Source organism: Lepisosteus oculatus, chromosome 10, assembly GCF_040954835.1.
Source record: "Lepisosteus oculatus isolate fLepOcu1 chromosome 10, fLepOcu1.hap2, whole genome shotgun sequence".
Classification (NCBI taxonomy): Eukaryota; Metazoa; Chordata; class Actinopteri; order Semionotiformes; family Lepisosteidae; genus Lepisosteus; species Lepisosteus oculatus.
This window is the reverse complement of record NC_090705.1, coordinates 6,222,893-6,250,509: the sequence shown is the minus strand read 5'-3', so window position 1 is coordinate 6,250,509 and position 27,617 is coordinate 6,222,893. Positions and strand designations below refer to the sequence as shown.

General features: G+C 37.1%; 1 protein-coding gene across 1 annotated transcript in view; it reads right to left on the bottom strand.

Moving 5' to 3' along the window:
• itga8 (integrin, alpha 8) overlaps positions 1-27,617 on the bottom strand; it is a 67,468-nt gene that overhangs the window by 23,663 nt on the left and 16,188 nt on the right. Inside the window, exons 9-21 of the mRNA XM_015358212.2 lie at positions 27,530-27,573; positions 26,542-26,598; positions 26,365-26,417; positions 23,797-24,002; positions 19,793-19,984; positions 14,920-14,965; positions 14,212-14,319; positions 9,581-9,636; positions 9,018-9,172; positions 8,128-8,265; positions 7,586-7,653; positions 4,760-4,907; positions 2,287-2,379 (exon numbers count right to left, since the gene is read on the bottom strand). Coding sequence (XP_015213698.2) covers positions 2,287-2,379; positions 4,760-4,907; positions 7,586-7,653; positions 8,128-8,265; positions 9,018-9,172; positions 9,581-9,636; positions 14,212-14,319; positions 14,920-14,965; positions 19,793-19,984; positions 23,797-24,002; positions 26,365-26,417; positions 26,542-26,598; positions 27,530-27,573 — 1,364 coding nt within the window. The remainder of the gene's footprint in view (positions 1-2,286; positions 2,380-4,759; positions 4,908-7,585; positions 7,654-8,127; positions 8,266-9,017; positions 9,173-9,580; positions 9,637-14,211; positions 14,320-14,919; positions 14,966-19,792; positions 19,985-23,796; positions 24,003-26,364; positions 26,418-26,541; positions 26,599-27,529; positions 27,574-27,617) is intronic.

Sequence of the window (27,617 nt, the reverse complement as noted above, 5' to 3'; positions counted from 1 at the left end):
TGTTGATCCACCATAGTATAACACACAGTAATCCCTTTTTTAGTTTTATGCTTAATTTTTAGAACTTTCATAATTTCATGAATTATTATAGAATTATTAAAGAATATTGATTGCAAATCACAAGGAAAGAGCAAAGTTGATATATCGTTGAAATTTAGAATGAAGGTTAAAATATTCCAATGCCATTTGACCACTACATCAAACTGCCTGAAAAACTACTGTGACATAAATATTTGACGTAGCATAAGAGAAACATGAACTCTACCAATTTTGAAACTTCACTGTATTATTAAACATCCAATCTTAAATAAAACATCAAAACCACTTTTGTCTGCACAAGCTTGTGATGTGAAATATTCCATGTTAATGAAAAAGACTGATTCGATTTGTTTCCCTGAATTCACAGGGGAAAAAGGTTCAAAGCTGCGTTTATAATGTTGGAAACGTTACATGAATTCTCTTAAGAATTATCCTGTCCATGACCATATATGGAGCACAGGTGAGGTGCAGAATAAAGAGTACAAACTGAGTGGAGTACTACATGAATCTTTAATCTGTCTGAAAAATATGAAATTTCGACATTTTGACATTCTGCATTCACTCAACGGCCATCATGTCAACTTAGTTTATCATCACACTTTTATAATAACTCAAAGGCTGAAAACCATCCCTTTTCTGTGCTTCAAGCACACATTTTGGAAACAGAGCCCAGATCATAACTATTAAAGGAGCCATGTAAGATTGTTGGACTGTATATTTCCTCAGGTCCTGGGCACTATTCCAGCATTAATGTGGGGCTGCCGTTCTGAGAAAGACCAGAAGCTATGCTGATTAATTCATACCCATTTACTCATTCATTCTCACAGAAGACTTGTTACTGTACTAATGAACATGATACTCCTGTAACAGCTGTAGCACAGAAATCTACACTAATCAGGGCAACAACGCCATTGTTCCCAAAACCAGTTTAAATAACTATGAAAACTCTCAAAAGCAGACCGTAATAAAAATGTTTTATGAGGCAGATCTTGTAGATCATCGCTGACAAAGAGGTATTCCCGTGATGTTTACAGATTATCATTGCAACCTTGCCCTGCTGTGTACAGGTATTTAAACTAGAGCCAATGTCAAATATGTGTAGTTTTTTGCTTATTATTAACATATTTTATTATTATTAAACATTTCAGATTTGAATTACTTCTCTTATCAATTGTATGGGATGTCTGTACCTTTGGCGTCCAGCAACAAAGTACATGGTGTAAACTTAGTTAATAAAAGCTGGGGCACTATAGTTACTGCACAGGAGCTGCACAATTCTGGTGATGGGTCAGGCAGCTACAATCTCTTATTTCACTTGAAAAAGAAAGGATAGAATTTAGTTTCCATTTATGAGACACGTAGGGTTTACAGAGCACCCCTCATACTTTCATTATGGTTAATATTTTGCAGAATATTTTCACAGCTCTCACAGTTCTTTTCAGATTTTATAAGGTATACTGTACCATGCTTTCCATACAAAAAACTGATATGGTCTATTTTAAGGCAGCATGTTATTGAAATAATAATTACATTTATACTTAAGGCTCATTGTAAACTTTGGCTTTAAAAGATGTTCCAGCTAATATCTCTTAGGATTATCTCCTGTTCTAAATCAAAGCAATACTTTCTCATTTATATATATAAAAAATAATCTTCCCTTTGAAAATACTTTTCTTTTAGCAAATACAGATTTGATTTAAGTGCTACTTAAAAAAATCTGAAAAAATAAAACACTTACTAAAAAATTCAAGGTACCCTTCTATGAAATAATTAAAAGGTTTTGTACATTTTTACCCTCAGAAAATCTATTCTAAATTTCTAAACGGCCTTCAGTGTTAGGAAAGTGTAATCTCTTTATGTATCTCTTTACAAATGAAGAGAAATTGAGAATAGCTATCTGAGGCTTTTAACTGAAAAGGAAATATTTCCTTATAAGATCTCTTCTTTATCGTTTTGTGTCCCATAACTGACTGCTAACCTCTTCAAAGTCTGAAACCAGAGACCTTTCTCTTAGTGAAAACATAGGTGGTTCAGACGCACTGTTTAGTATTGATCTGTGGACATGAAGTGATCAGTCACTGACAATGCCCCTTCACTCCTGCTGTATCTGGTTACAGTTTCCTGTTTTAAGAAGAAGATCTGTAAGGGCTGTTTAAATGTGGCACGGCCAGTGCCAACACCCCATTAGCTCTTTCGCAGAATTGAATTAGAAGTGAATTATTTGAAACCTATCCTCTCGTCTCTTACATTGGTTTCAGCCAACATGGGGTTCCCGAGATCACACACCACCATTCTGGTGACATTCTCCATCCGGTACTCGCAGTTCAGCCTCCGCAAAGCCTGGAGTGAAAAACAGAACATGATGAATTGTCCAGTAGTAGCAGCAATACACATTCATCACAAGTGGATCATTAAGAACAAACAATGGCTATTATCACTTCCATTACATGGTTCTAATTCTGTCTCTAGTGACCAGCAATGCAGTAATGTATCTGGTTTTCTGTTAAGCACGTGCTCCAGGCTAAAGAATATAGAGAGAAACAAAGGAAAGCTGCACAGTACCAAATAAATAAAGTGCTGACTCACTAGACAAAAGTTATGAATCATTTGGTCCTGGTTGTATCAAAGGGTTTTTTGTACCTTTGCTGCTTCTTTGAAAAAATACTTTCTGCAGTCTGTTGGAGCTTTTTACTGTTCCTTCCTTGACAACAAACAAAAAGCAGCTCATGAGGAATAATGACACCCAAGGTTTAGTGAGATTTGGCTAAACCCACTTGGCTGAGGGCTGACGTCCTGGCCATTGAACAAGGAGGCACAGAGTGAACCAGGGGACAGCTTCCCAGGTGGGGTAGAGGATATGGGAAAAAGAGGGATTTGTGTATTACAGTATACTTTAATTTTTCGAGAAATGACGTTGGGAATGATTATGATTTAGAACAGCTGGAGTGAAAGGCTGTTGTCATCTCTCCGGAAATTAACTTAAGAACTTCCATAAAAGAGCTGTAGAAGTGTGTATTTTTAGCTCATAGTCAGTAGAGTATTATGTTCAAAGGAAGCCTTATTTTTATCAAAGACAACAAATATATAATTTTAATCAAAGCTCGTCAGTACATTAGGGTAAACTTGAATTTAGTTAAGCACCAAATCCTTCATTTAGTGGGACCTACAGTATACTCTCCATATCTAAACAACACAGAAATCCAGTAAAACTTTAATGCTGTGCCAAAAGACAGACAGTAATAAAAAGATTCAAGAACAAGGTCCTGGTCATTATGTCTGCAGTGCTTAATGATACGGTACCTGGCACTGAAACAAACTGGAAAAGAAAAGGTTTTAATGAAGCCACAGATATTATTCAATGTTAGGTTTCTATAGAGCCTGATAAAATTATCACAGTCCTCTTACAGGGGTCAATGATTTGTGCACAGGACTGTCTGAGGGATGTTTAGTTTGAAACTATGCCCTCTCATTTGGACAGTATAATGCTATGGTGTAATCTATTTTAACATTGTTTGAAGCCATACAGATGGCCTGCAAAGTGATACTACTTTCGTCAAACTGAAAAGAGTTTCCTGAAGTAAAGCTATTCACCATAAGGTGGTTATCTTACACCATTAGACTACAGAAAAGAGATCTAATGGAAACATTTCCACTCTAGGAGCTAAAGTACTGAGGGAAAAACTTATGCCTTTGTATTTTGGTCACAATAAAATAAACATTTTAACTTAAGCCAATAGAGAGTATGTTTCACAGCTGCAGTGATATTCTGTGTTCCAAAAGGCATTGACATCACTGTTAGTTTTACTCCAGTTTTACCTCCCCAAAGGTTTTAAAGAAATAAAGAAAACTCAAAAAAGTTGTTTTGGATATACTTAGTAAAACCCACTAATCACTGGTCCTCTAGTTTACAGACTCACTCACACATATTGCCAATAATATATCCAGACATTTTACTGTAGTTCCAAGTTTTTAAGTTGAGAATAAACCTGACTTCAAGACCGAATGGTAAATCTGCAGACAGGACCACTCCAAGCTACTAATTTCCTGCGTTCCCTCAACTTTTTATCCACAGGTACGCTGCGCAAACAAAGTCCTGTTTTGGTAATGATCTGTGCCAATGAGTGAAAAGAACTTTTATACAGCATGATTTTCGGATTTTTCACCACTCGGTTCAAGAAAATAAATAGACATTAATCATGAAGACCAGAAAACAATACATCAAAAATGCAGTTCTGAAAAAAATACTAACCCATAACCAATCCAAAAACTTAAAACCCTCCTTTGTTCAATGCTGATAACGAGTGAAAACAGCTAATGGATATGGTGTCTATGCTTGAGTGGATATATCCACTGCATGACAAAAAAACTAATGAACAGCAAATTTAAGAGGTTTTTCAGATACTAAAATTATATTAAAATATGTATTGTTATCCATTCAGCACATTTTAGATTTATCATGTTCTAGAACGGAGGGATTCTTAAACATTTTTTCTGATCTCAGAACTCACCAACTTTTTTATTTCATTTAATTTACTATATTTGAATCTACTGTACTTTTCTCTTTTCAGGTTTCCCCTAGTGATAATGTATCACGCTGGTGCTATATTCTCCATTCCTGTCACTTCAGAGTCCAAGAGCTCAAGAATGTGGCTGTGTTTGAGTGCACTGAAATATACCCTGAAGATACTGAAGATAGAGATTGGCCCCCTAGTGAGGATACCTCATTTCTGCGCTCCACTCCAATATAATCGGCTTGTGGGGGAATCAGGACGTAAAGCTCAGCCTCATAGGCCCCCTCTCCTTGGTTCTGTGCATTGATGATCAACGTGAGGAGGTTGTCATCACCAATTGTCAACTCTTCTCTGTCCCTGTGAAAGCAATACATTTCATTATGGATGTTACGTCCCCACTATGGCTCAGTCTAGGGGCGAATGGGGACTAACACATGAGGGTTTAACAGCCGGAAATACACAAACAAACAAAATAACAAACAAACACTAATTACACTATTCTACAATCCAATACCCTCTGAACCTGTCTCCTGAGAAAGGGGTGGCAAAGCCAAAGCAAAGTCTTCCATAAGATATCTGTCTACTCTATCTCAACGAAGTTATAATGGAAAACTATAAAAAAACACAGATGTCACAACAATCCCGACCCCACGCCACAGCCAAGAAAACAAATCCGATCCGTCTTGTGTTTTCGCCCTTTCTCCTTTAAACACCTCTCTTCCACGCAACTCTCCGGACCTCCTGTACCGGCATTTAAACCCAGATCGCTGTCTTCAACCAATCCAGAGAGAGGCCCAATTTAGGGACACACCCACCTCCAAAAATGGACCTCCGCACAGGAGGGGAGTAAAAAGAAAACAGAATGTAACAATGGAGTCATGGTGATGCCTCTGGACACTTAACTAAGAGGTTGGGGATGAAATCCAAGGTGACACTGCTGTTGCACCCTTGAGCAAGGTACGTCACTTGCTTCAATAAAAAATGCCCAGCTGTATGAATGGGAACAAAGTGCAAGCTGCTTTGAATAAAAGTGTGAGCTATACATACACACACACATATGTATATACCTTTTTAACTAAACAGTCTTGGATTACGCCAACAAAAATAAACAAGAACACAGTGGGAATTTGATCAGACATATCCACCCATGCCATGAGTTCTCATTAATAGTCATACCAAGGTAGAGACCTGGTGGATATATAGTATAAGCATGGCCAAAGCATGGCCAAACAGACCCTCAGCTGACAGTGCACATCAGAGCAGAAGTGATGGTAACATTTCTACTGAGCTTTCTCCAAACCACACTGCTTGCTGGCAGACTCTTGTTCTCGCTAGTTAAAAGCAATTAGGAATTCTACCCAGGAGCACTATGATTTTGCAATAGGAGCATGGGATAGAAACACACACATAGGAACCAACCCTAAAGTAAAACTGTTTTTTTCTATACATTAGCCACACAATCTCCAGGATGAAATTCTGAACCATACATGTTCAGATCGTCACAGAGGCGCAGTGATTTACTGCAGTGAAAAATCTGCTATTGGTTTGAGCATTTTACACATTCAAGGGAGTTCTTATTGCAAATGAATGTTTGACTGTCATGGAAGCCTCTGGCAATAATATCACTTACAGTAAGAAGCAGTGAAACTTGACAAGCTAGTGTCTATTTTCACTGTTCATTTCACCGAATCAAATGGAAAGTACAGATGTTTTACCTGTCCCACAAGAGGTACATCATGTTTGAGGAAACCAGCCAACTGCAAGGCCATGTGACTCCAGAGACATGTTATCCAACACCATAATATTTCCGTAGACTCATGTAAAATTTAACAACATTTTAAACGTCTGCCTTGAAAATGTCAAGAAAATTGCTCTCCATGTGGCACAAAACATCACCAAATGAAGAGCTGCTGGATATGTGCATAGAAAATGCTGACTAGCCTCAATCAACAGTGTAAATACAGAGAACCACACTGCTTATAATAGTGTGAATGTCCTCAAATTTCACAAAGATGTGATCATTTTATTAGCTGTCTTTGACACACTGCTGTTTTTTTTGGTGTTCCAGGTTAGGCGATCGGTATTAATGGCTGTAGTCATTGTAGTCACAAAGGGAAAAATACAATTTTTTACTATCACCATGATTGGTGATTGGAAGAGCAGCTTGATGTTGCACATATTATCCAATGCACATCCCGTATTATCCCAGGTGGTGGAATATTTAGGCCCCAGTCCCATCTTATTACTTTGGGATGATGGTCCTCATTTGCAGAGGTGTGTGGGTGTCACAATTATAGTCCCTCCTCCTTAAGGGTGCTCCAGCCCTTTCACTTCAGACTTAATTCTGTGCACCTGACCCCTTTTCCCAGCCCACCTTAAAAGCCAGGCGCTGACGTTCATCCTGGTTCTGCATCTGGTTTCCGCACCATGCGAGTCCGGGACCTGGAAGCGCCTGGTCCCGTTAAGGTTTTAATCTCTGTTCCCGTTCCTGTTCCCTGTCTGCCGGTTCCGACCCGGTTCATGGTTTTAATTCCCTGTTTGGATGGATCTCCTGGCTATGGACTTCCTCTTGTGTTTTTGGATACCCTCTTTGGATTACTCTTTTGGATTGTTCGCCTCGGCCACACCTCCCCCGTGCACCAGCGCACCTTGGACACGCCCCCCCTGTTTTCAGCCCCGTATTCCTGCATGACGTTTTCCCAGTGTTTCCCCACTTCTTTGGATTGTGTCGTCCGCATAGGGTCCAGAAAGAACTGTTCGTTACAGTGGGACAACGAGACTGAGATCACAGTAAAGATGATGGAAGTCTGTCTCATGTTGTTCAACTTAGCCATGAGTTGTGACACTAAGAGTCGATTTCTTAGCCTGAGAGTGTATTAGGGATTTATAAAAGTAGTTCATTCCAATATACAGTACCATGCACATGTAGCGTTTATGCAACATGAATGGAAGAATTAGTAACACTGATTTACACTAATATCACATATACTGATGCTTATATTTGCCCTTCGTTTGAACGAGAGACTAACACTTACATTCTGGCAGCAAGCTTGAGATCAGGAATACACATATTGTCTTCTCCACAGTCCAGCAGAATGTAGGCCTGAGCAATTGACACAACAAAATCACATTATTTTCTCATTTCAAATACTTTTTTTACATCCAAACACTTGTGAGCTGCCCGTTTAGTACAATTGTACAGTGCAGCTGAAGAGTATAATTACAATTGAAAAAATACGTTTGTGTTAAACTCAATGAATCATGCCACGTGTAGCAATGGTATTACATGAGCGTACATGAGCTGAACTGAGTTTTTATTTTACAATTGAGGACAAGCAGAGAACAGCTTTTGAATGAGTGGTTTTGCCTTTGTTTCTAGCTTTGCAATGCTCTTCACATAATTCGTAATACAAACTGAGTTTGAAATAGAATGGCAATTTTGTACATATGCACATTGGGTACATATTTCAGCTCAAAGCATGGAAAATCCAACATATATTATCCTCAATCAAATACATGATTACACAATGATATATTTAACTAGTCCAGCAATCATCATGACCGATACGACTCTTACCTGCTCCTGTAAGAATGACTTTCCATAATAGTTCAGTATTGGCTTCAGACTCAAACCCGGAAGTGGAGTCGACTCATCCAGACTGTAATTTAAGCCAATGCTGATAGGAGTCAATTTATCCCGAAACTCTGTCTCATCCTTAAGGAAAAAAATTGCAGTAATTGTATGTGAATATGTCTCATAATAGAAAGTACTGCACTGAGTATAAATAATTATGGAATATCTTTCAGGTCCTGTACAATCTTTTTTAGTATTCTTTCTGTGATTAGATCTAGTAATTCAATTACATGTCACATTATTTTTATGGAGTTGTAATTTTACTGTGCTCTGCTGCACAATTAATACTGTAATAGAATTTGCAAGCAGAACACTGTCTTGAAAGTCTTTTGCTTTGCATATTGTTTGCTATTGAGCCCTAAGGGAAGTTACATTCTTGTTCTATAGTTATTAGATTAAACTGGCCATCTTAATGCACAACTGTCTTGAGCCACAGAAAATTAACTAATCTTTAGGTTTCTTATAATGAGAAATGTCAATATGCAGTTGCTCTAAGAATGCCATTAACAATTACTAATGTTTTTGTAACAATTACTAGTGTTTTACTGAATATTACTCCAAGAAATGATTGCGGCAAAAGAACAACATGACATGAATTACATTGTAGTGAACTGATCTGTTTCACAGATATGGTAATAACGAACATCACTAGTTTAAGAGAAACTGATTTTTTAAAATCTGCAAATAATTAATAAGGAGTTTTCAATTGAAGAAACAAAAGTCTGTATAATAAATGATGTAATGACAATGACATCCTAGAAGTCTGAAGCTCAAAGAAAAACCCATAATGCCTTCCCATTACTTCGTATAAGCTGTAAATCTGATTGACTCACTTTGAGATACACGAGAAAGTTCTGGCATTTGGTGGGTGTCCTCCTCTTTAAGATGAAAGTGAGCCTGTGTTGATGTTGGTGGGTGTCAAGGAACAGAACTCTTTTAATAGCTCCTTTCTGTTTCAACCAGTCAAGCTGCAGTTCAGTGTTTAAGGCTGGGGAGACACAAGTTATAGCTTCACAGCAGGGAATCCACGAACAAACACACAACATAAAATGTCCTGTCTGAAAGTAATATAATGTTGTATAGATCCAACTGACAAAAAACCAAGTAAACAATTTAATTTCTTAAGAGCCTGTGGAAACGTTTTGAATTAAGAGTTCAGGCTATAGCAGTTTTGACCCCTCTGGTTCCAAAAAGAGTCTTTTTATAATGCTTTTTTATTGTTGTTGTTTAGAAAAAGAATAATGGAGCCATTTTTACTCGGCATTGATTTATCTCTCCTTAGCATCGTGCCTTCTGCTTCTGATTATCAAGGGCCTTTTGACATACAGATGCACGATTTCCATTTTTGGAAGCGCGCTGTCCTCCAGAACAAAAGAAATTAAAAACAGCTGCTTACCTACTGTATCAGGAATGCCATTGCCCGATACTCCTGCACAGGCCTTCACAGTGAGACTGCAATACACCAGAAATAACAACTTCAGAAAAGGTTCGCACTTGTTGCACGCTCGGTAAATGCAGATATCAATACACACACTTGCATAAACTGCAATTGTGTTTGCAATAATTCTGTTTTCTTTATTTTAAAGGGCGGAAGGCATGTTATTCCTGTTTATTTATGAATTTAATTTAGTCAATGTTTAAATAACACCTTGTTTTAGTCAAGGTCTAGGAAAAGGAAGTGAAGATCAGTGTTGCTTTCAAAGGTTTTTTTTTTGTGCATTGTGGCTAATGGAGAAAGCTCGTAGATGAACACAGCTGTACTCTTAGGGCTGTTGTGAGAGCGCCGTTCAAGTGAGACGTGGTCCTGTATTTGTCTGCCGGGCACTAATTTACACCAGGTTATGATGGACACATGTTGAGCATAAGAACTGTTACACGGGGTCTAGGGCGTGACACTAGACTTCAGATTGTGAGCAGGTGGCAGTGGTTAAGAGGAGGCAGCAGTGGATGGCTTGTGAACAGAACAGAAAAGGCAGTGGCCATCCCTTTGTTTTAAAGGGCAGCATGAGCAGATGGATATCTATCACCCATGACGGTATCTTTCAAAGTGTTATTAGTTTGCCTTCAAATAATTCAATCAGCTTCCAGTACCTTGACAAACCTCCTGTTACAGCTTGCTGTGATCTCATTTCTATATTCAGGAGAATCAGACTTAGTGTCTTCCAGACCCAACACGGTCTAGGACAACTAATGTTTCAACAGCAGATGTTGAACAGGTAAAACCCAAAGTTAAGAGTGAACCCACAACTGCTTCCGTTCACCCCAAAACACAGCTGTTAGACCATTAAACGCTCATTTCAAACAAAAGTCAGAACACAGTGTATCAGATGTGATTTTTAAGTTAAATTGTGTGACGAAAAAGAACCCCTCTTGGCCTAAATATTTAATGAAATAATTTACAAACTTTTAGATAATTGCTTGTTAATGGATTCCAGGGCAGTACAGAAGGCAATTAGACTTCGTTCTGCTGAAATGACTTCCTGCCAGAAGGCCACTGGAGATATTGGAGCAAACAATTTCCTCTGGAACAACTAATTTCGTTCCTGGGCTGAAAGTCTCGCAGTGCTGCTCCAGGAGGAAAGTCACTGGCTGACCCCAGTCCCTTATCAGCCTAAATATCAATACGGAGAATTACATAGGAAGCAGACTTTCAAATTTGAGATCTGTACTTAAATTGTACTTTAGGACATCAATAATTACATGTTTTGTACTATTTCTTGCATTTGTGTGCAAAAAACACATACAGTACCAATTGGTCCTTTCTTTGGTAATGAAGCCTTCTCTGGCAATACAGCTTGTATTCTGATTTAATGTTAATAAGAAATAGCTTGTTATTGGTACTTTTGGACCTCTGCCTTAAGTCATTCGTGGATTCTGGAAAGGACAATTCAACAGAATTTACATCGAGTTTATCTAATGCTTTGTTTAAAGGTGGATTTGGTATTTTCATTGCAAAATTCTTGGAAATCATTCAGTTGCCTTCCACAAACAGAGAAATAGAATTCATTTTATTACAGAACATTTCAGATAAATCAGGTGTTCTTCAATTGACAATATACTGTATGTATAACAAGTGATTCATACAGTACTTCTCATACTTTTTGTATTCATACTCATCAGCTGGATGAAATGTTTAGTTTTTTAACAGAGGCATTACTTGGATAGCCACTGGGACACACACAGTAAAGTAAAAACTAAATTACACCCCATAGTTAAATTAAATTATAAAAATATAAAGTGCGTTCATTTCTTAGAGTGGCATTCTTAGAATGTATTGTGCTCTCATACACTGAATGTTTAATGCAGCACTATGAATATTTAATGGAAGCAAATGCATGTCTTTTTGTGGTGACTGTGATCTGAAATAATGCACTCTTATACTATCATGAGGAATCATTTTGCCCTGTCTGAAGTAATTAACATGTGTCCCTGCTGCAGGGCTGACATGAGCTCTGACCTCAGTCAAGCTCTTCCTTCTGGATAACCTATTTGCCTTTTACAATTAAAAAAATACTTCTGGGGCAAGCCCAAGGGACTATTATTGGCATTTCTTTCTGTGCTCCCCAAGGAGCAGCCAGAACATACCTCATTCTCCTAATGGCAAAAATACTACATAGACTAAAATAAAAACTCTGCCTTTGGAAGATTTACCCCTTTTCCCCTGGGAAAAAAAAACATGACCGTCCCTCATTTGGACAGTGGAATGTGACGTACCAAACGCAACAGGGATACAAATTAAAAAATGTATGTCTTATTCCAAACTAATAAAAAAAAGTATTAAGGAATTTTAAATTTCCCGCTCATTAAACACAAACCGTGAATCTGTTCAAGATCAAACGAACTCTAGAAATCCTCTTGCTTTAGAGTTACAAATATGTCCTGGCACATCTTGCTTCCATTTCCTTAAAAAGGTGATATAGGAAGTGTGATAAGACCCTGAATGGATCCACAGTCAAAGGCACAGTGGTGTCTGCCTAGCACCACACTGAGGTGAAAGACTGGTCCACTGGCAGTGGAGGTATGAACAGTCTCAGACACATTGAAGGAGTGACATCACATTAAAACAATGAGACCTGCTTAAAGACTAGAGGCAGATATCTGTAGAGCCACAATTTCTTACAGGACAGCAGACATCCAAAGACTCAGGTGCTTATGTTCATACATCGCTTACAACTTCCAGAAAATGGAGGCAATAAAAAGGGAAACACAAAGTTTGACTATACAGTCAAAAGTGTGGAATTCAAATCAAGGGAAATTATGTTACAATTGGCCAAAGTACTATCTAGGCTTCAGTGCTGTGTTTTCTGTGGTCACCACTTTTTAAAAAGTTTTGTTTGGTCTGGAATCAACCATTCTAGAAGAGAGCAACCAGATATATTCTGGGGCTTCATGGAATGTCCTACACTGACAGGCTGAAAGAACCAAACCTTTGTAGTCTCGGACAGAGAAGACCTGGTACAAGTATTCAAAATCCTCAAAGGCACTGACTAAGCCAGCTCAGTGGACTTCTTCAAAATGAGCAGTGAAACATGAACCAGACCACAAAGGTGGAAGCTATGTGGAAATGCATTCTTTGGCTTCCTTCAAGAAACAGCTGGATGAGATACTTGGATCTATAAGCTAACTACTCTATGGGCCAGATGGGCCAAATGGCCTTCTCTCGTCTCTATGTTCTGCTACACAAGTCTATGAAAATACACAGAGAACTTCATTTTCTAGTAGGACCGGCCAAGGCTAGTCAATTATTTTAATATCAGCTTTACTGTTTTAAAATCATTTTAAGGGCTCTATGAAATATGGTAAAACTTAAGCCTTCATAGGTTCACGTATGGGAACAATTTACATGAGTCACCTTTAAAACTGTTAAAAGTCTTTTTGAATCTCCTAAACACTAAAACAGAATTTAATTTATTAGTATCAGAAGTGATTAAGTATCTGCCACAGCCCCACAATAATGTTTTATGTGCTATATTGGAAGGTTTTAAAACGACTGCCTAAAATTCCATTGCAAATAGATTGTTAGACAGCTACTATACTCTCAAGCCGCCTCTTTCCATTCTGCCAAAGTCCATAAAAACCAAAAACCTGGAGTGGCCTGCTCAGACACCCACATTTGTTTCCAACCAACCACTCTGGGACATCCACAGACCAAAAGGCTTCACTTAGACACCGCATGCTTTACAAGAGGAATTGTGCAGCATGCGACTGAATGTCTACATTTAGTGTCAGTAACAAGGTGCGAGATCTGGCAAACTTTTTGAGGAGGAATTGTAAGGAGCATTAAACCATAAAAGTGCATAAAACGTTCACAGAGCTTAACTCTTAACAACCCCCTGGAGCAAGATTCATGGCATTAGGTACTGACCACTTTTCCTGCCACTCAGTGCACACATTCCCGTTCTAGTTTTCTGTTCTGCAGCACTTGCCTCTGTGCACAAACCATACAGATGGCCAAAAGCTGCAGATATACACCCCTGGGGACTTGAAAACACTAGTCTGCTGCAGATTCTCTTTTACATTGTCCTTCCATTTGTGAAAAGTGTATTTCAAGGAAGCCTAGATTACCATAACAAATCCTATGAGATTTCCAGAAACCTACCGCATTAGTATTAGTAAAACGCTACAATCCAAATCTAAATAATTTGAATGAATTAAATTTCCACCTATTAGCCAGAACTCTTCCTGAAATAAGGAACCACAGGCTGCTATCGTATGAAAGCTTTTGGCATTCCCAAGCAAAGACGTTGACCCCAATTTTACCTTCTTCTGAAAAGAAACTCAAACAAACATACTGACATCCAGAGAAAACTGATCTGCAGTATCTGCCTAACAAGAGGTGGGCATTTGTACATTTATGTTGCACCTTCAGCTTTATTACTTCACAGACTTGTTTTAGACTTGTGTTTGAAGTGAAGGGTCATCAGTCATGCCTGATAACTCATGTTTTGTGGTCCAATGTCAGATGTGAAGGTGAAGGAGACCATGTCAGCTCGATTGGCCTTCTCACCTCCCAGATCTCTTGCTTACCAGGTCACCATGGTGTCCGTGTCTTGCAGCCGGCAAGTTTTGTTCTCTGGGTTTAAGATCATGGGGTTAAGATAGAGCTGAGCCTCCACTGTCACTACGGGGCGAGCTCTGTGGGGAAAGAAGAAAAAAGCACTCTTTTATCGGAAGTTGTACATAATCAAGTTTTATAACTGAGAAAATGGTGTATGGTCATAAAGATATTCTTGTATGGTACCATTTAAGAGTTGTCTTCATTAGAAATAGTATGCTTTAACATAGTCAGTAGAAACAGATTTTTGAATCTACTAACCCAATTCACTGAGTGGCAAAGAAAAGCTATACAACTATATTCTCTTATTTACTATATCAGATTCACTCCATTTCCAGTTCACCAGTCCACACGAATGCATAAATGCAGCTGATGTTCTTAAAAATTGTACAATAAAATTGTACAAATGTGGCTGTCACATTTGGGATTTCTAAGCTATGACTACTTCTCGAGAAAACAAACGTTCTACTAAACCCTTCAAATTGTTCGAATACTGTGGCAATCAGCCTAATGACCTGAATATGTGTGTGTTATGGAAAGCATGCTTTGTAATGGATGCCACAATCAGTTACTGACAAAAAAACCCAAGTGGCTTTCATTTCAGCTGTACATAAGCACATTTGTCCAGAATTGGCTGTAAGAGTTTATCAATGACTAGTAAGCTTATCAAGTCTTCCTACCTGTATACCACAACCTTGCCAACGCCAAAGGCTCCAACAATCAAATCTGTCAGAAGAGAGAACATACTGCTTCAGCTTCAAAAGAAGGATACAGCTGCTAACCATTTTGAAGTCTCAACCAATTTTCATCAGTAACAGCCTTTTTACATTTTAGTGACTTTGCATAACAGTGAATGACAGGGCTCCATATTAGAAACAATATCCTGTTTATTCACAGAATTCTAAGTTTTGAATTAACCATCACAAATAGTCAGTGTGAATCCAAGTCTATCCAGCTCAGATTTCAGCCCCCTTCTCCTTTTTTCTAAGAGTTTTTCAAATACACAAAAATGAAGCAATATTATTTTTACCATTAGGGCTTAGTTAATAATCAATTACAATCAGTCATTCTTTGCATTGTTATACACAGCAAATTCTAAACCATGAGTTCTCATATTATGTACACTCTTAAGGTTAACCTTTTTCTGTGTGCTCTCCATATTATATGGTTGTAAAGATTTTTAATGAACATAGTCCTTTTCTGGACAAAAACAACAACTGCCAATGTATGTTTTGACCTTAAATGCCATGATTAATTTCAGACACAAGCAACATGCTAATATACTGTAAGTGATTTCTGAAAATATTATTACATAATGTTCAAGCATGTGATTACTGACAATTTTGTGATTGAAACAAGCTTTGTGTGTAACAGTTGCTACGCTTTATTTTTCCCCCAAAAAATCATATTTAAAAGATCTTAATTTGATATGATAAAATATGGTTTCTTAGGAAGTTATTTATTTAACATGTTATAGTACTAAGGAAACCAGCTATTCCTAAACACTAAGCCCAGTCAACAAGAGACCTAAAACTGTTTAAAAACCTAAGTAAATCTTATCATGGAATGCTACAGGCACTGGAAAATGTGATTCAAGCCAAAAAATTAAAAAACGTTAATTCAGTATGTTTCCTTAAGCAAGTACATATTGTAGAGAATTAAGTGTATACTGAATTTTCTTGGAACAGATAAAAAATGCTGTATATCCCATGGCACTGAATATTGTATAGTATATCATGCAGAATATACTACAGTATGTTATTTGGGGAAATGTTGGACTTCTTTGCGATATAAACCACAGAAAATAAAAAAAAGAAATGTTCAAGCCATTGAAATGAAATGGAAATACTGTTTTTCTGCAGTTCACTAAAATAGATGGTCCATAGACATGGTGTAACATTGTCACATTAAACTTCAGTGTCAAAATATATATTGGGACCAATAGTTTTCAAAGAGGGACTAAAACACACACAATGCTGTAATGGTCTCAGAGCTTTTGACAGAGAAATTTAAGTAAACAAACCCACTATTGTATTTATTTTTTTATATTTTAGAACTGTCTGATTTTCATTGCATACCAAAGAAATCTTCATAAATGTGTCACACAGAAAAGAACAGTTACGCTTTGCATTAACTACAATCATTATTTTTGCTCAAGCAAATTAATAGTGAAGGTTTAAGTTCACCATGGTTTCAGATTAAAGTTTCTACTATCGTTAAGGTCTCATAAGGTCCAGGGAGTTTAAAATGAGACAGTGGTATACATCTAGATAGCAGGCAAAGGCAATACAAAAGTAACTAAACATCTAGTACAAGTATTCATCTTAAGACAATATCAGTAACGCATGAGTCTGCTGTTTGTCAGGCAGTACCTTTAGTTATTTGTTTTCTTGGCTTTGTGCCATAGGAAAGTAGCTACAGTACCATGATTTTTCTGTATGAAGCGTGCTTTTGACAAACCAGATAATGAAGCCTGAAAGATATTAATTTCTTATAATCTTTCTACAACAAGATTAGACAGGATCGTTTCATTGGAAAAGAGTCACATCTGGTTATAACATCTGCGAATCACTCAGACTGGCATGAAGATATGTTACAGTGAAACTAAAACATCTTGGCTGCAGTCCTGAAGGTAGTTACTATAACCAGAGTCCTGCAACTCAAAAGAGAAAAGGGGAAAATCTGCAACTGCAGGGCTTCATTTGTAATAAACAGGCCTGTTAAAGTAATTCACTTTAGTTGCATTTAGAACAAATTCTTCAAGACCAGAGGGAAAGCAGCCCAACCTAGGGTGGGAAGAATATCCTTTTGTTTCACATCTTATCATTGACATTAATGTTTTCTTTCAAATACTTCAGAACTTCTTAATCTGCAGAGACATATTTACACTTTGGGAAAATGATTGAAAAAGGAGTGCCTGTTCAATAAATACCCATGTATTATTCACATGTTATGCAGAGTATTAAAAGGCATAAACCTTTTGCCTACTGCCTGTGGTAGATTGTATTTAAGGAACATGTGCATTTAAGGAACATGTGCTCAGTCAGTTAACAGCAAGACTGCATGCTAAATAAAAACTAGGTTTGTGGGTAAAGAAATTACAGGCTGGATATAAGCCAATCTAATTCTAAATTAAAGAGTTAAACTAACTCTAACTCCAGCTCTACACAAAATCATAAGATTAAATCTCACTTCGACAACCCAAACATAAACCAACAAGCAATGGATTAACACATGATACTAAAGACATTCTGCTCTGAAAATGATATTCCATTCACAACAGGCCACTTATTCAATAAAATATACTGTACAGGATGTATTGGTCATAAAGATATTCCCATAGATCTTGTGCATTTACAAAATCCTTTTTTTGGTGCACATTTTCAAAAGATAATCATCTCTTGGAAGGTACATACTGTAGGTATCTTGTGAAACTAATAATGAAGGCACCTGGTTAACATTTGAATGGAATGTTATTATCATTATTAGACTTCTCTTAACAAAAAGATAGATCAAATAAATAATTCTCCCTGTCTCAAAGCAAGGAAGGTCACAGTCCAATAAATGAAGGCAAACTACTGTATAACATGAACGTTCTTTGTGAAGTCAAGGTATTCATTAATATATGATTTACAGAAATGCTTTAAGTGCTGCTTCTTGCTGTATGAAACACAAATGTTGCTGATACTGTATGTATGATGAAAAAATAACTAGTCTTTGAAAAGCTTTACTATACAATATAAAATAAAACTGATTCTTATACCCTCCAGCAGGGTTTTATTGCTGAGCCACCCAAGAGCTTCAGTTTAGCTTAGAATGCAATGCCAGATTCTAGATTCTATTCTGTTTTGTAGTTTTTTTCATGGCTCTGCCACAGCGTTTTCTGTAATCATCTACTGAAGGCCATATTAAGTTGGGAGTGATTCATAAAGTGGTAACTTCTGATCTGGTTTTCAGTAATAAGCTATTTTCCTGATGATCCTGGGCAATTGAAGACACATTTATAAAAGCCTCGCATGTAGCATGTGGTGTGGCATTTACAAAACGAAGATCTCCTGTATCTAGAAAAAAAGATCTAAGAATTACTTTTTAAAAAAGATCTCTTGTATCTAAGAATTACTTTTAAAAAATAAGCATTTTTATTACTGAATAAAAAAATTCCCCAACAACAATTTGTTAAATGAGCTTTGATCTTCAAACTTTAACTCATAAATATCTATAAAGCAATAATATGTGGGTCAAATATTCAATTGAACCTGAAGTATTTCTACTGTATGGTTGCTGAGGGTTATTAAAACTATAGCAAATACATGCTTTGCATTTGAATTATTTATCCAGAGAGAGAAAAATGGTTCCTTAAGACAGTTCTTCATTGTGATATTTGTGGCATAACTGCTCCTGCCAAATCTGTTTTTTTTTTTTAGAATTACACTGCTAGGTGTTTGCTGATAAACGATGACACTTTTACAGTCAGCATATCTATAGTATGTAAAGAAAAAAAATGAAATGTTTGCTCATAAATTGGCCGGCCATAGATTCTTCCTTTTGTCAATTCTTCATTCATTTTACATTGTTTTAATGTGCTGTTCCTTTCTCTTCTGCTATCATCATTACCAGGAAAGAAAAGGACACAAACTGTACTACTCTTAATTACCTGGGGGAGTATTTCCCAAGATAGAACAAGAAATATGTATCACTTATTGTATGCATCTTGTTTGTAACAATGTTTCAGGGAATGTAAGAACTTTTTAAAATGATTTTCCTCCCTTTGTCTCATTATTTTTGTCTCTTCACATACTGCATGGCTGTAAGGTCATTCTAAAATTTAACTATGACACACATGGCTCTCCCCAAATCCTTGTAATGTTGTCATTTCCTTTGAAGGAATGCTGATTGAAGAAATGCACGGAAAAGCAATTTGTATTCCCTAGGGATCCACTCCTAGGATGGTCCAACAGCAATCTGCTCCATAAATAAACGGAGAAATGGAGTGTATCCTGATGCAGACCGCAGGAGTTGGGCATAATACAGTCAAAATGCATGTTCAAGAAATTCCTAACATAAAAGCCCATGGCCATTGCCACTAAAATTCTGTACTTTAAACTTCAAAATATAATTCCAGATTCTATGGGACTGAGGGACAAATACATCATTATTTAGAAATGCTTACATATAAAATATCACCTTTTATCTTATTAAGTCTTATTTCACTTTAATGGTTTCATAAAAAGACTGCCTTTTCCTAGGCATCTTGGTGGAACACTGCGATAAAGCTCTCTAACTCTTTGAACTGTTGTGTCTTGAAGAGAAATTAAATCCACATCTTGTGAGAATGAGTGTAGTTCCAAACAGAAAAAAAGGCAGTTCAAGTATATTTCTTTGTGAACGAAGAGAAACTTCATTTTATACTGTATCCTGTTCTTTAAACAGACAAATTATTTTGGTACCAACAGTACAGAACCCTTAGACACAACCTCTGGCCTACAACAGCATAATGGCTTTTCCAGAGAGGGAGGAAGGATATGGAATTTTCCTTTTACTTATTTCACTCACCTGGATATTCGTTCTTGTCCAGGTCTGAGTCTCCCCTCAGAGCAAAGCCGAATCCTGCTGGCACCAACTCAGACGCCCAGGCTCCTTCCAGAACTTGCGAAGGCTCCCGCTTTAACCCATCACCCTGCCCATTGTAGATCAAAACCCTGCCTCTTCTCTCCTCACCTGCGAATGGGGCTCCTACTGCAATATCTGCAACACAGAGAGGAGACAGGAGATCCGTCAAAATCCACAGCACTGATGCTGCAGCACAGGAGTCCTATTTGGAAATGTGAAGTAAAATTGAATTAAAAACATTTTAGGTTCATAACGAAAAATGAATAGTATACAGAACTGTTTTTAACCTAGTGTTTACATCATATTTACTGTAGTATTTTAATTTTGCTCATACACTACAGGACCTTCAGTAACACGTCATCTTTCTAATCTAGAACAATGCGACACTCAGGTTTATTTACTATAGGGATTAAACTAGAACACGTAAAATGAAAAAAATAAAACACAGATAAAAGTATCGTGTTATGTTTTCAAGTATGAACTGTTGCATCAGTGTTGGGTATGACACTCCTGAGCATTAACACAATGCTGGCAGTGCTGACACACAGACCTGATCAGCCTCTGGACAGACTGCTGTGGGAAGTTCTGTCACTCCTCCTGAGCAGCTGCAGCCATCTGGTAAAGGCTGGCTGGTAAGAGTTGTCTCTTGTTGATGGCATTTTCAAGTTGGACTTGATAAATGTTGTATTAGACACATGTCAGGAGAAAAAGCTGGATATATTGTGACCTCAGCATTGTTTTGTTGAGCTCTTGGTATTGTAATCCTAATGTGTTGCAATATCAACACTTACAGATCATGCTGGATAGGAAATCTGTTGGCTCAAGGACTTTGTAAATGTATTGCTGAGCCCTCAATTTGGGTTTCTGTGTTAAAGGACAATCCTTCCAATATTATCACACTACGACTGTCCTATCGGCTGGCTTGAACAATCTGAAATTGGCATTCCTTGAGTGAGTGAATAAAACTGTCCTTCACTCCTTCTGACCCACAGAAGATGGTGATCTTGTGTCTCAGCTGTACACATGAAGTGATCTGTTAATGTTCTCATGCAGGTGGTGAACTACAGTCCTATTCTGATGAGTTACTTCAGTGTGGAATTTCTCATGCTGTATCTACTTCAGTCTGAAAACGATTACACAGATGGATCAGACGATATGATAGGCCTGGTCTGATATGGTGACCCTCTGTTTTCCAGGACATGAACAGTTGTTCACACAGCACATTTTCTGCTTTCTCTGGACTGGTGCAGTAATTATTGAACCAGCACAACTCATTGACCAGGTAACTACACTCAGAGAAAGACTGCTTTCAAAGTGCTATTAGTAACTATCTGATCTTCACACACAAGACGGACAGGTCAAATCTGTCAATATTCCTGTGTTCATTAACTTATTTTCACAATTTTAACTGAATGCAAATACGTAATGCAAATACTCAAATATTTTGCACTTGGTGTTTTGACTAAATTACATGACGTGATTTTTTTAATCCCAAGGAAAAATACTACCCAATGAACCCATTGAGCTACTGATGTAAAACCCAAAGCCTTATATTTTTATTTTGTATCAGCATATTATCAGCAGCTGTTCAAAGTGATGTTTGCCAAAGACTTCACTGAAACAGGTAAATTTTGACTTACTGGCTGAGATCTCATAAGCACATATTTCTTTACACATGGTTATCCTTTGACACTTGTGTTACCATCTAACAGCATGAAGTGCTTTAAAATGGCAAATCTATGTGAAGTACCTTATCTCACCATTAACAACAACATCTTCCTCTGCCTTCTGTTTTATACAGTATTATATTTTTCTTCTGTTTTATGCTTTTTTATTTAAAGTCAACTTGACAAAAAATGTAACCTTGATATAGTTATGTTAAGTTTTTAGGATTGATATTCAATTAGATCAGATCCATCTTTGAGGCTCAGCTTTATTTCCATGTAATAAGAGACATCACAAATCAGTTACTGTATAAAGTGAGTTTGTTCGTTAGTGCTTTTAAAACTGATTAGAGATCATATTAGTTTAGCAATAATGCCCAGCTCCTCAGGCATTACAAATGATCACAGCTGGAGGCTTTACTTAAGAAAAAAATAATGTACTGGGCATGCTTACATGATTTGGCTATCAGGTGACATATTTCTAGATTTCTAAGCATTACTCAGCATTGCTTTTAATAAAATGAAAAATATATCTTACTAGCAAGAGGTGACAAAATCACATGATTTTATGTTCCCATAGACATAGAATATGTTGCCAGACAGTGTGCAGTCTAAATACACTTTGGCTGATTGTCTGGGATTTGTCATAAGAGGGAGAACCTATGAATTATTACATTTATAGAAACACATGTACCTGTGTAACCATTAGAATCGTACACGCACTTAATCTTCTGTGTCTCAGTACATTCTCCTGGATCTAGAATTATTCATGGTCAACAATGTCTAAAGGCTGTTTAAGTATTTTTACTATCTTGCCAATGGAGTGTGAATGTGCTCGCAAAATGAACATCAAAGGCACTTTTCCGGATTTTCCCAGCTAATGATCCGATGCTGCCGGAGTAATGAACAACAAGATGATCAGATCATGTTTAGATCACAAAAGACTAAGCTTCAGTAATAGTATAGAGTTTAGCAAGTCACAAAAGACTAAGCTTCAGTACTAGTAGAGTTGTGCACATTGTCCAACAGCCTTCTAGTAGTTATACCCATAAAAAAAGTTCCAGTACCTAGGCTGTACTTACAGGCACTGGATGGAAAAACCTGATGTTTAACAAAAATCTTGTACATCCAGACACATTCACAGGTTTATATATTGTATGCTGCAGTCCCCCAATCTTAACGTCAATAGCTAATAATTACCATTATGCTTACATAACATTAGCAAAAAAATATCCATCCAATTTTTCACATTTATTATTGCAAGCTTGCGTGAACAGGGAATAATTGTTCTGGGCCCCAGAATTGCTGGCAGTGATCCTGATTACAAGTTTTGCAAAGAAGTTAATTTTGCTTTAATCTACACTTCACTCTTCAGTAGAGGAGTATTTTGTGTAACATGGTGCATGGGCGTAAACTGTGGATCGATGACCCATTTTCATTTACTTATTTAGCATTTTTAAGTATCTAACACAATTTATATTCCTAGAACAACAAGAAAAGGGACTTAGTGTTGTAGAGCTACTTGGCAAAGTCAGCAATGTAATACAGGATGAAGACATCTTTGGGTGGGCAAATTACTCTCCCAGCTTGCAACCATTGTACATGAAAATAGGAATAGCTAAGAAAGAAGGCAGACACACTGGGGGACAAAATCTTAGTCTTATTTACACTCATGCACTTATGACAGAAGAGGTCCATTTCTGCTTTGACTTTCAAGCTCTGGTTTGATTCTCACTTGGGCTGTACAGTATTCATGCATAACGAGACATCTAACAACTAGGAGGTCAGTAGTGATTAGGTTATATATTTTAACATTCTAGACAAAGTCGTGTAGGTTGGCCAAAGCACGGCTGACATAACCAAGCAGTGATGCTCACTGGACAATAGCTCCTGACAAGCTTGTCGTGTTTTAAAATGTATCTGGGTTTTTAATAGTGAAGAATAAGTAGATTATCCTAATGTTAGCAGAGACCCATTACGCACGTCACAATTTAAGAATGGTGCACTAAAACAGAATGTTTCTCTGCACATTTCATTATGTGACAAGAACTATAATGGGGACACAAGGACAAAATCTGTACTGATGATTTTCTCTTTTTAACGTTTTGGGGATCCTCTTTAATCCATATTACATGTGCCTTAGCCCCCGGTGTAGCCTCCTAACCACAGGCACTACTGCACCAAAGTTCTGGTTCAGATTTGATCTATTTGTTGAGCAACACCTTTTTTGACAGAAAAATCCATTCAACAAACACAACACTAGCAGTCCAGTGCACAACTTACCATGATATCCATCCTGGTTCAGATCCCCAAGCGAAGCAATCGAGCTTCCAAAGCGTCCGAATACATCTGTCCCTGAAAGTATGATGGCGTCCTTGAACAACAAGGCGTCTTCCTGCAGGTAGATGTAGACTCGACCCACTTCTTTGGGCTTGCTCTCAAACTCACGATCCATGTAGAGGGGAGCACCAACTAGTACATCGTCTAGCCTGAGAACAAAACCAAACAATCAACAGCCTGTAGATGGTTCTTGAAGCTTATTTTGAGCAGAAAAAGTGTACCATCTGTGGTGTTCCATCTTAAAGACAAGAGAACAAAAGAGGATCAAGGTATCAACTCTTGGCAGTAAGTTACGCAATTACTTTTAAATTGTGAAAGAGAATTTTCACAATTATTCCAAGAATTGAGGATAATTTTTTAATCATTTTAAAAGCCCTTCTTACCAAAATCTTAAACTTTCAAACTATTTTATATTCACATTTGAAATTTGATGGCATTGTTCCAAATCAAATGCTATATTTACCTACAGTATGAAATCATTTTTATTTGTTCCTGAATGCATGTTCTATAATTTTCTTTTCTAACTTTTCTATGAAAAAGTACACATAATTTATTTTTAGGGACATTTAAATTGCTTCTAAAACCCTATTTAAATAATTTATGGACTAAAGCAAATCATAACTTTTTAAGAGCTCTCTTTTCCTTTAATATTAAAAAAGTATCTTTTTAGGTAAGGCTTAAAGTAGTAGTGCTACTTTTAATTTAAAAATACAGAATACATACAGTACACAAGTATTTCATAGTGAATTAAATAAAAAAAGCAGCACAGTAAGATAAACATAAGAAATCAGAAATGGCAAATCCTTAAGCTCATGTTTTGTAAATAAATAGTAAATCTTTAGACTTTAATTACAATTAAAGCATATGTTCTGAGTTGTGTAGTTTCAATAGCTGAGAACATCATTTATTGTACCACAGCATAATATGCTATTATGTAGCACCAAAGGAAACCATTTGAGCACTTGAGGAAATTTCAGCAAAAGACAACATAATTCGAAACAAGCTAATTGCTGTTTATGCTTTAAAATGGTTAAACTTGAAGCAATTTTCTCAAGGAAAAGTAAAAAAGAACTAGACATTTTTTCAATCATAGCAAGACACCACAGTACCACTATAAAGCAGTCTTTAATACACATTGAATGGCAAGAACTACCTCTGTCAGACTCAGATTATGGAGCTGACACAGGAATAGCCTTAGATGGAAGACTTCATGGGAAACGTTACAGTGGTTGGTATAGCTGCAACAATAGTTTTGGTCTTTTTCTTCTTTCTCTGCATTACATCATTTGCAAAAAGCTCTATTCCCGTCTGTGGCTGTCCCACTTAAAAAGAAAACACTCATTGCAGTCCTTGTTCTTTGATTAACAAATGCAGTTGAGAGTCTATCAATTTTAAAGCTGGAACAAATGAAATTCAGGATTGTTGCGCACAATAAATCTTTCTAAATAACTCATTTCAAATCACACAGTAATGTGGAGGGGGTTTTTCAACAATATAAAATGGGTCTATTTCATATAAAATGGGTCTATCAGTGAATATAGTTCCCTGAAACAGAAATACAGTACATTTTATTTTAAAAAAGTTACATACAGGAGGATACATCTCATTGAGCACCAACTAAAAAGAATCCCTGCCTCTCAGCAGCTAATGAATGATCCTTTCAATACTAGGGTCTTCAGTGTAATTGCAGTTGGACAGGGAATAAAGCATTCTCCTGGAACTCAAGTTGAGACCTTTTCTGTGCCAGCTACATGCCTTAGAAATGGATTTGCAAACAGCTGGAACAGGGAGTGTGAGATGACAGACTCTTCTTCCTTTCGCAGTTTGGAATGCAACAGCCCTGTCTAATGTTCTTGAACTGTAGTGCATCTCCCAGTGAAGAATGTTAGTGTAACACCGCTGTACAAATTTGTGTTTCTAACCTGCTAACACTACACATGCTTTGACACAAAGTATAGAAAAATATCAAGGGAGCTCTACATACAGTTTGCAACAAAGTTTTTTATACCTTTGCCCCCCTGAGACTAAAAGCACATAACTTTAGTCTGGTAAATAAGGTCTTTAGGAAGCCTTTTGCACCTAAATCGTGCGGCTTCAACGTTGAAATTCAGGAGCTATTGGCTTGATCATTTTTTGTTCCAAATAAGTGAATATTATTTACTGTACATGTTGAAACCTGAAGAAGGCTCCGTGGCCGAAACGTTGTGTTTTCTTTCTTCTCTTTTCAGCATGGAATAAACCTATTACTTGTTCCTTTACTGTACATGGCTTACCTTAGTTACACCAATCAGTGTGCTGGATAACTACATCCCACTTGTGAAAAGTCAAATACAAAACAACAGAAATAAGAATAATATAAATGAATACACCAAGTATAAGGACACTGCGTGGGCAACAAAATATGGAAATTGTTCTCTTACATTGTGAAAAAGGTCTCTTCTTTATTTGTGAACAATGGTGTTTTATTCCCACCTAGTAATATCATACAAAAATATAAAGAAAGCCACTTACCCATCTCCATTCAGATCTGACACAGCTACTGTGTAGCCAAAATATGAAGCCATCTGCAAAATACACAAGCGTAGATCGAAACAGTGACAACAGATGAGTGAACTTTCAAGATAATGTAAACTAATATAAATCCAATAAAACACATTGTTTGCTAAGAAAGTGGTTCAATTGAAATACCTGTTCTCCAGTGAAGTTCTGAATGAAGGTTAAATCAGTTGAATTGATCACAGCAACCTGTAATTGACCAGATTCAAAACAGAAAAGTTTACCCGACTAGTTTTTAATTTTCTGAGACCAAACGAATGAGACCATCACCATATGCCACACTCTACAGCAACAAATAAAGAATCATTTAAGCAAACATTGGAGATAAAATCATCATGTGATTTATTTGCTGCTACTTGATTACATCAGATAATGTCAGAATATACTGGTGTTTTTAAAGATCACATTGAAAAGAATTAAGTTATTTTCTTTATAAACCAACAAACACCTTACTCTGACAGAATTCGCTTTATGTTCAGGAGTTTAATCTGTAACATTTTTTCTTAAGTTACATAAGCACATAACTGAAAAAGAAAGCGAAGAAAAACAAAAGGGAACCCAAACACCGGCCGATTACAATTGCAACATTGTCACGGGAGTCAGAAGGTCTTTTACAACCCTTATTTAATAACCATATGAGAGGCATGATTTTAGCATTACTCGCTTGATTTTGCAAATGGGATTCCCCCCTCCTTTGTGGGACATGATGTCTAACCACACTACCACCCCCAGTCTACAAAGACAAACCAAATTTGACAGCTCGCTCAGATTCCACACAGAGGACCATCAGTTCTGTCCGTAGTGATTGAATCAGAATTCCCTTGCTTCAGGCCCGGGGATTACCCTCAGTCATTCTGGATTGTGTGGGTTCTGATATACTGCAGTGGCAGAGTAGCCTGGGGTCAATGCACACCACATGCTACAGGAAGCCATGTAATTAACAGACCCTCCTGCATCACCTCTGGGACTGTGCTAGATAAGCTCTTTCCCCACAGTGGACACATATATTAACATATTCCCCCTGCAAAAAAGATCTTCATCTATATTCTACAGGCAATATTATAGCTACAGAAATGTATGAATCATTCCCACTTTTAAGGCTATATGTTAGTTAACTTACATATCCAAAGTTATGTGCCCCTCTTGGAACCCCAGCAATGAGTTCTAGTCGAACACAAGGAGAAAAGCAAATATTAGCAACATAAATA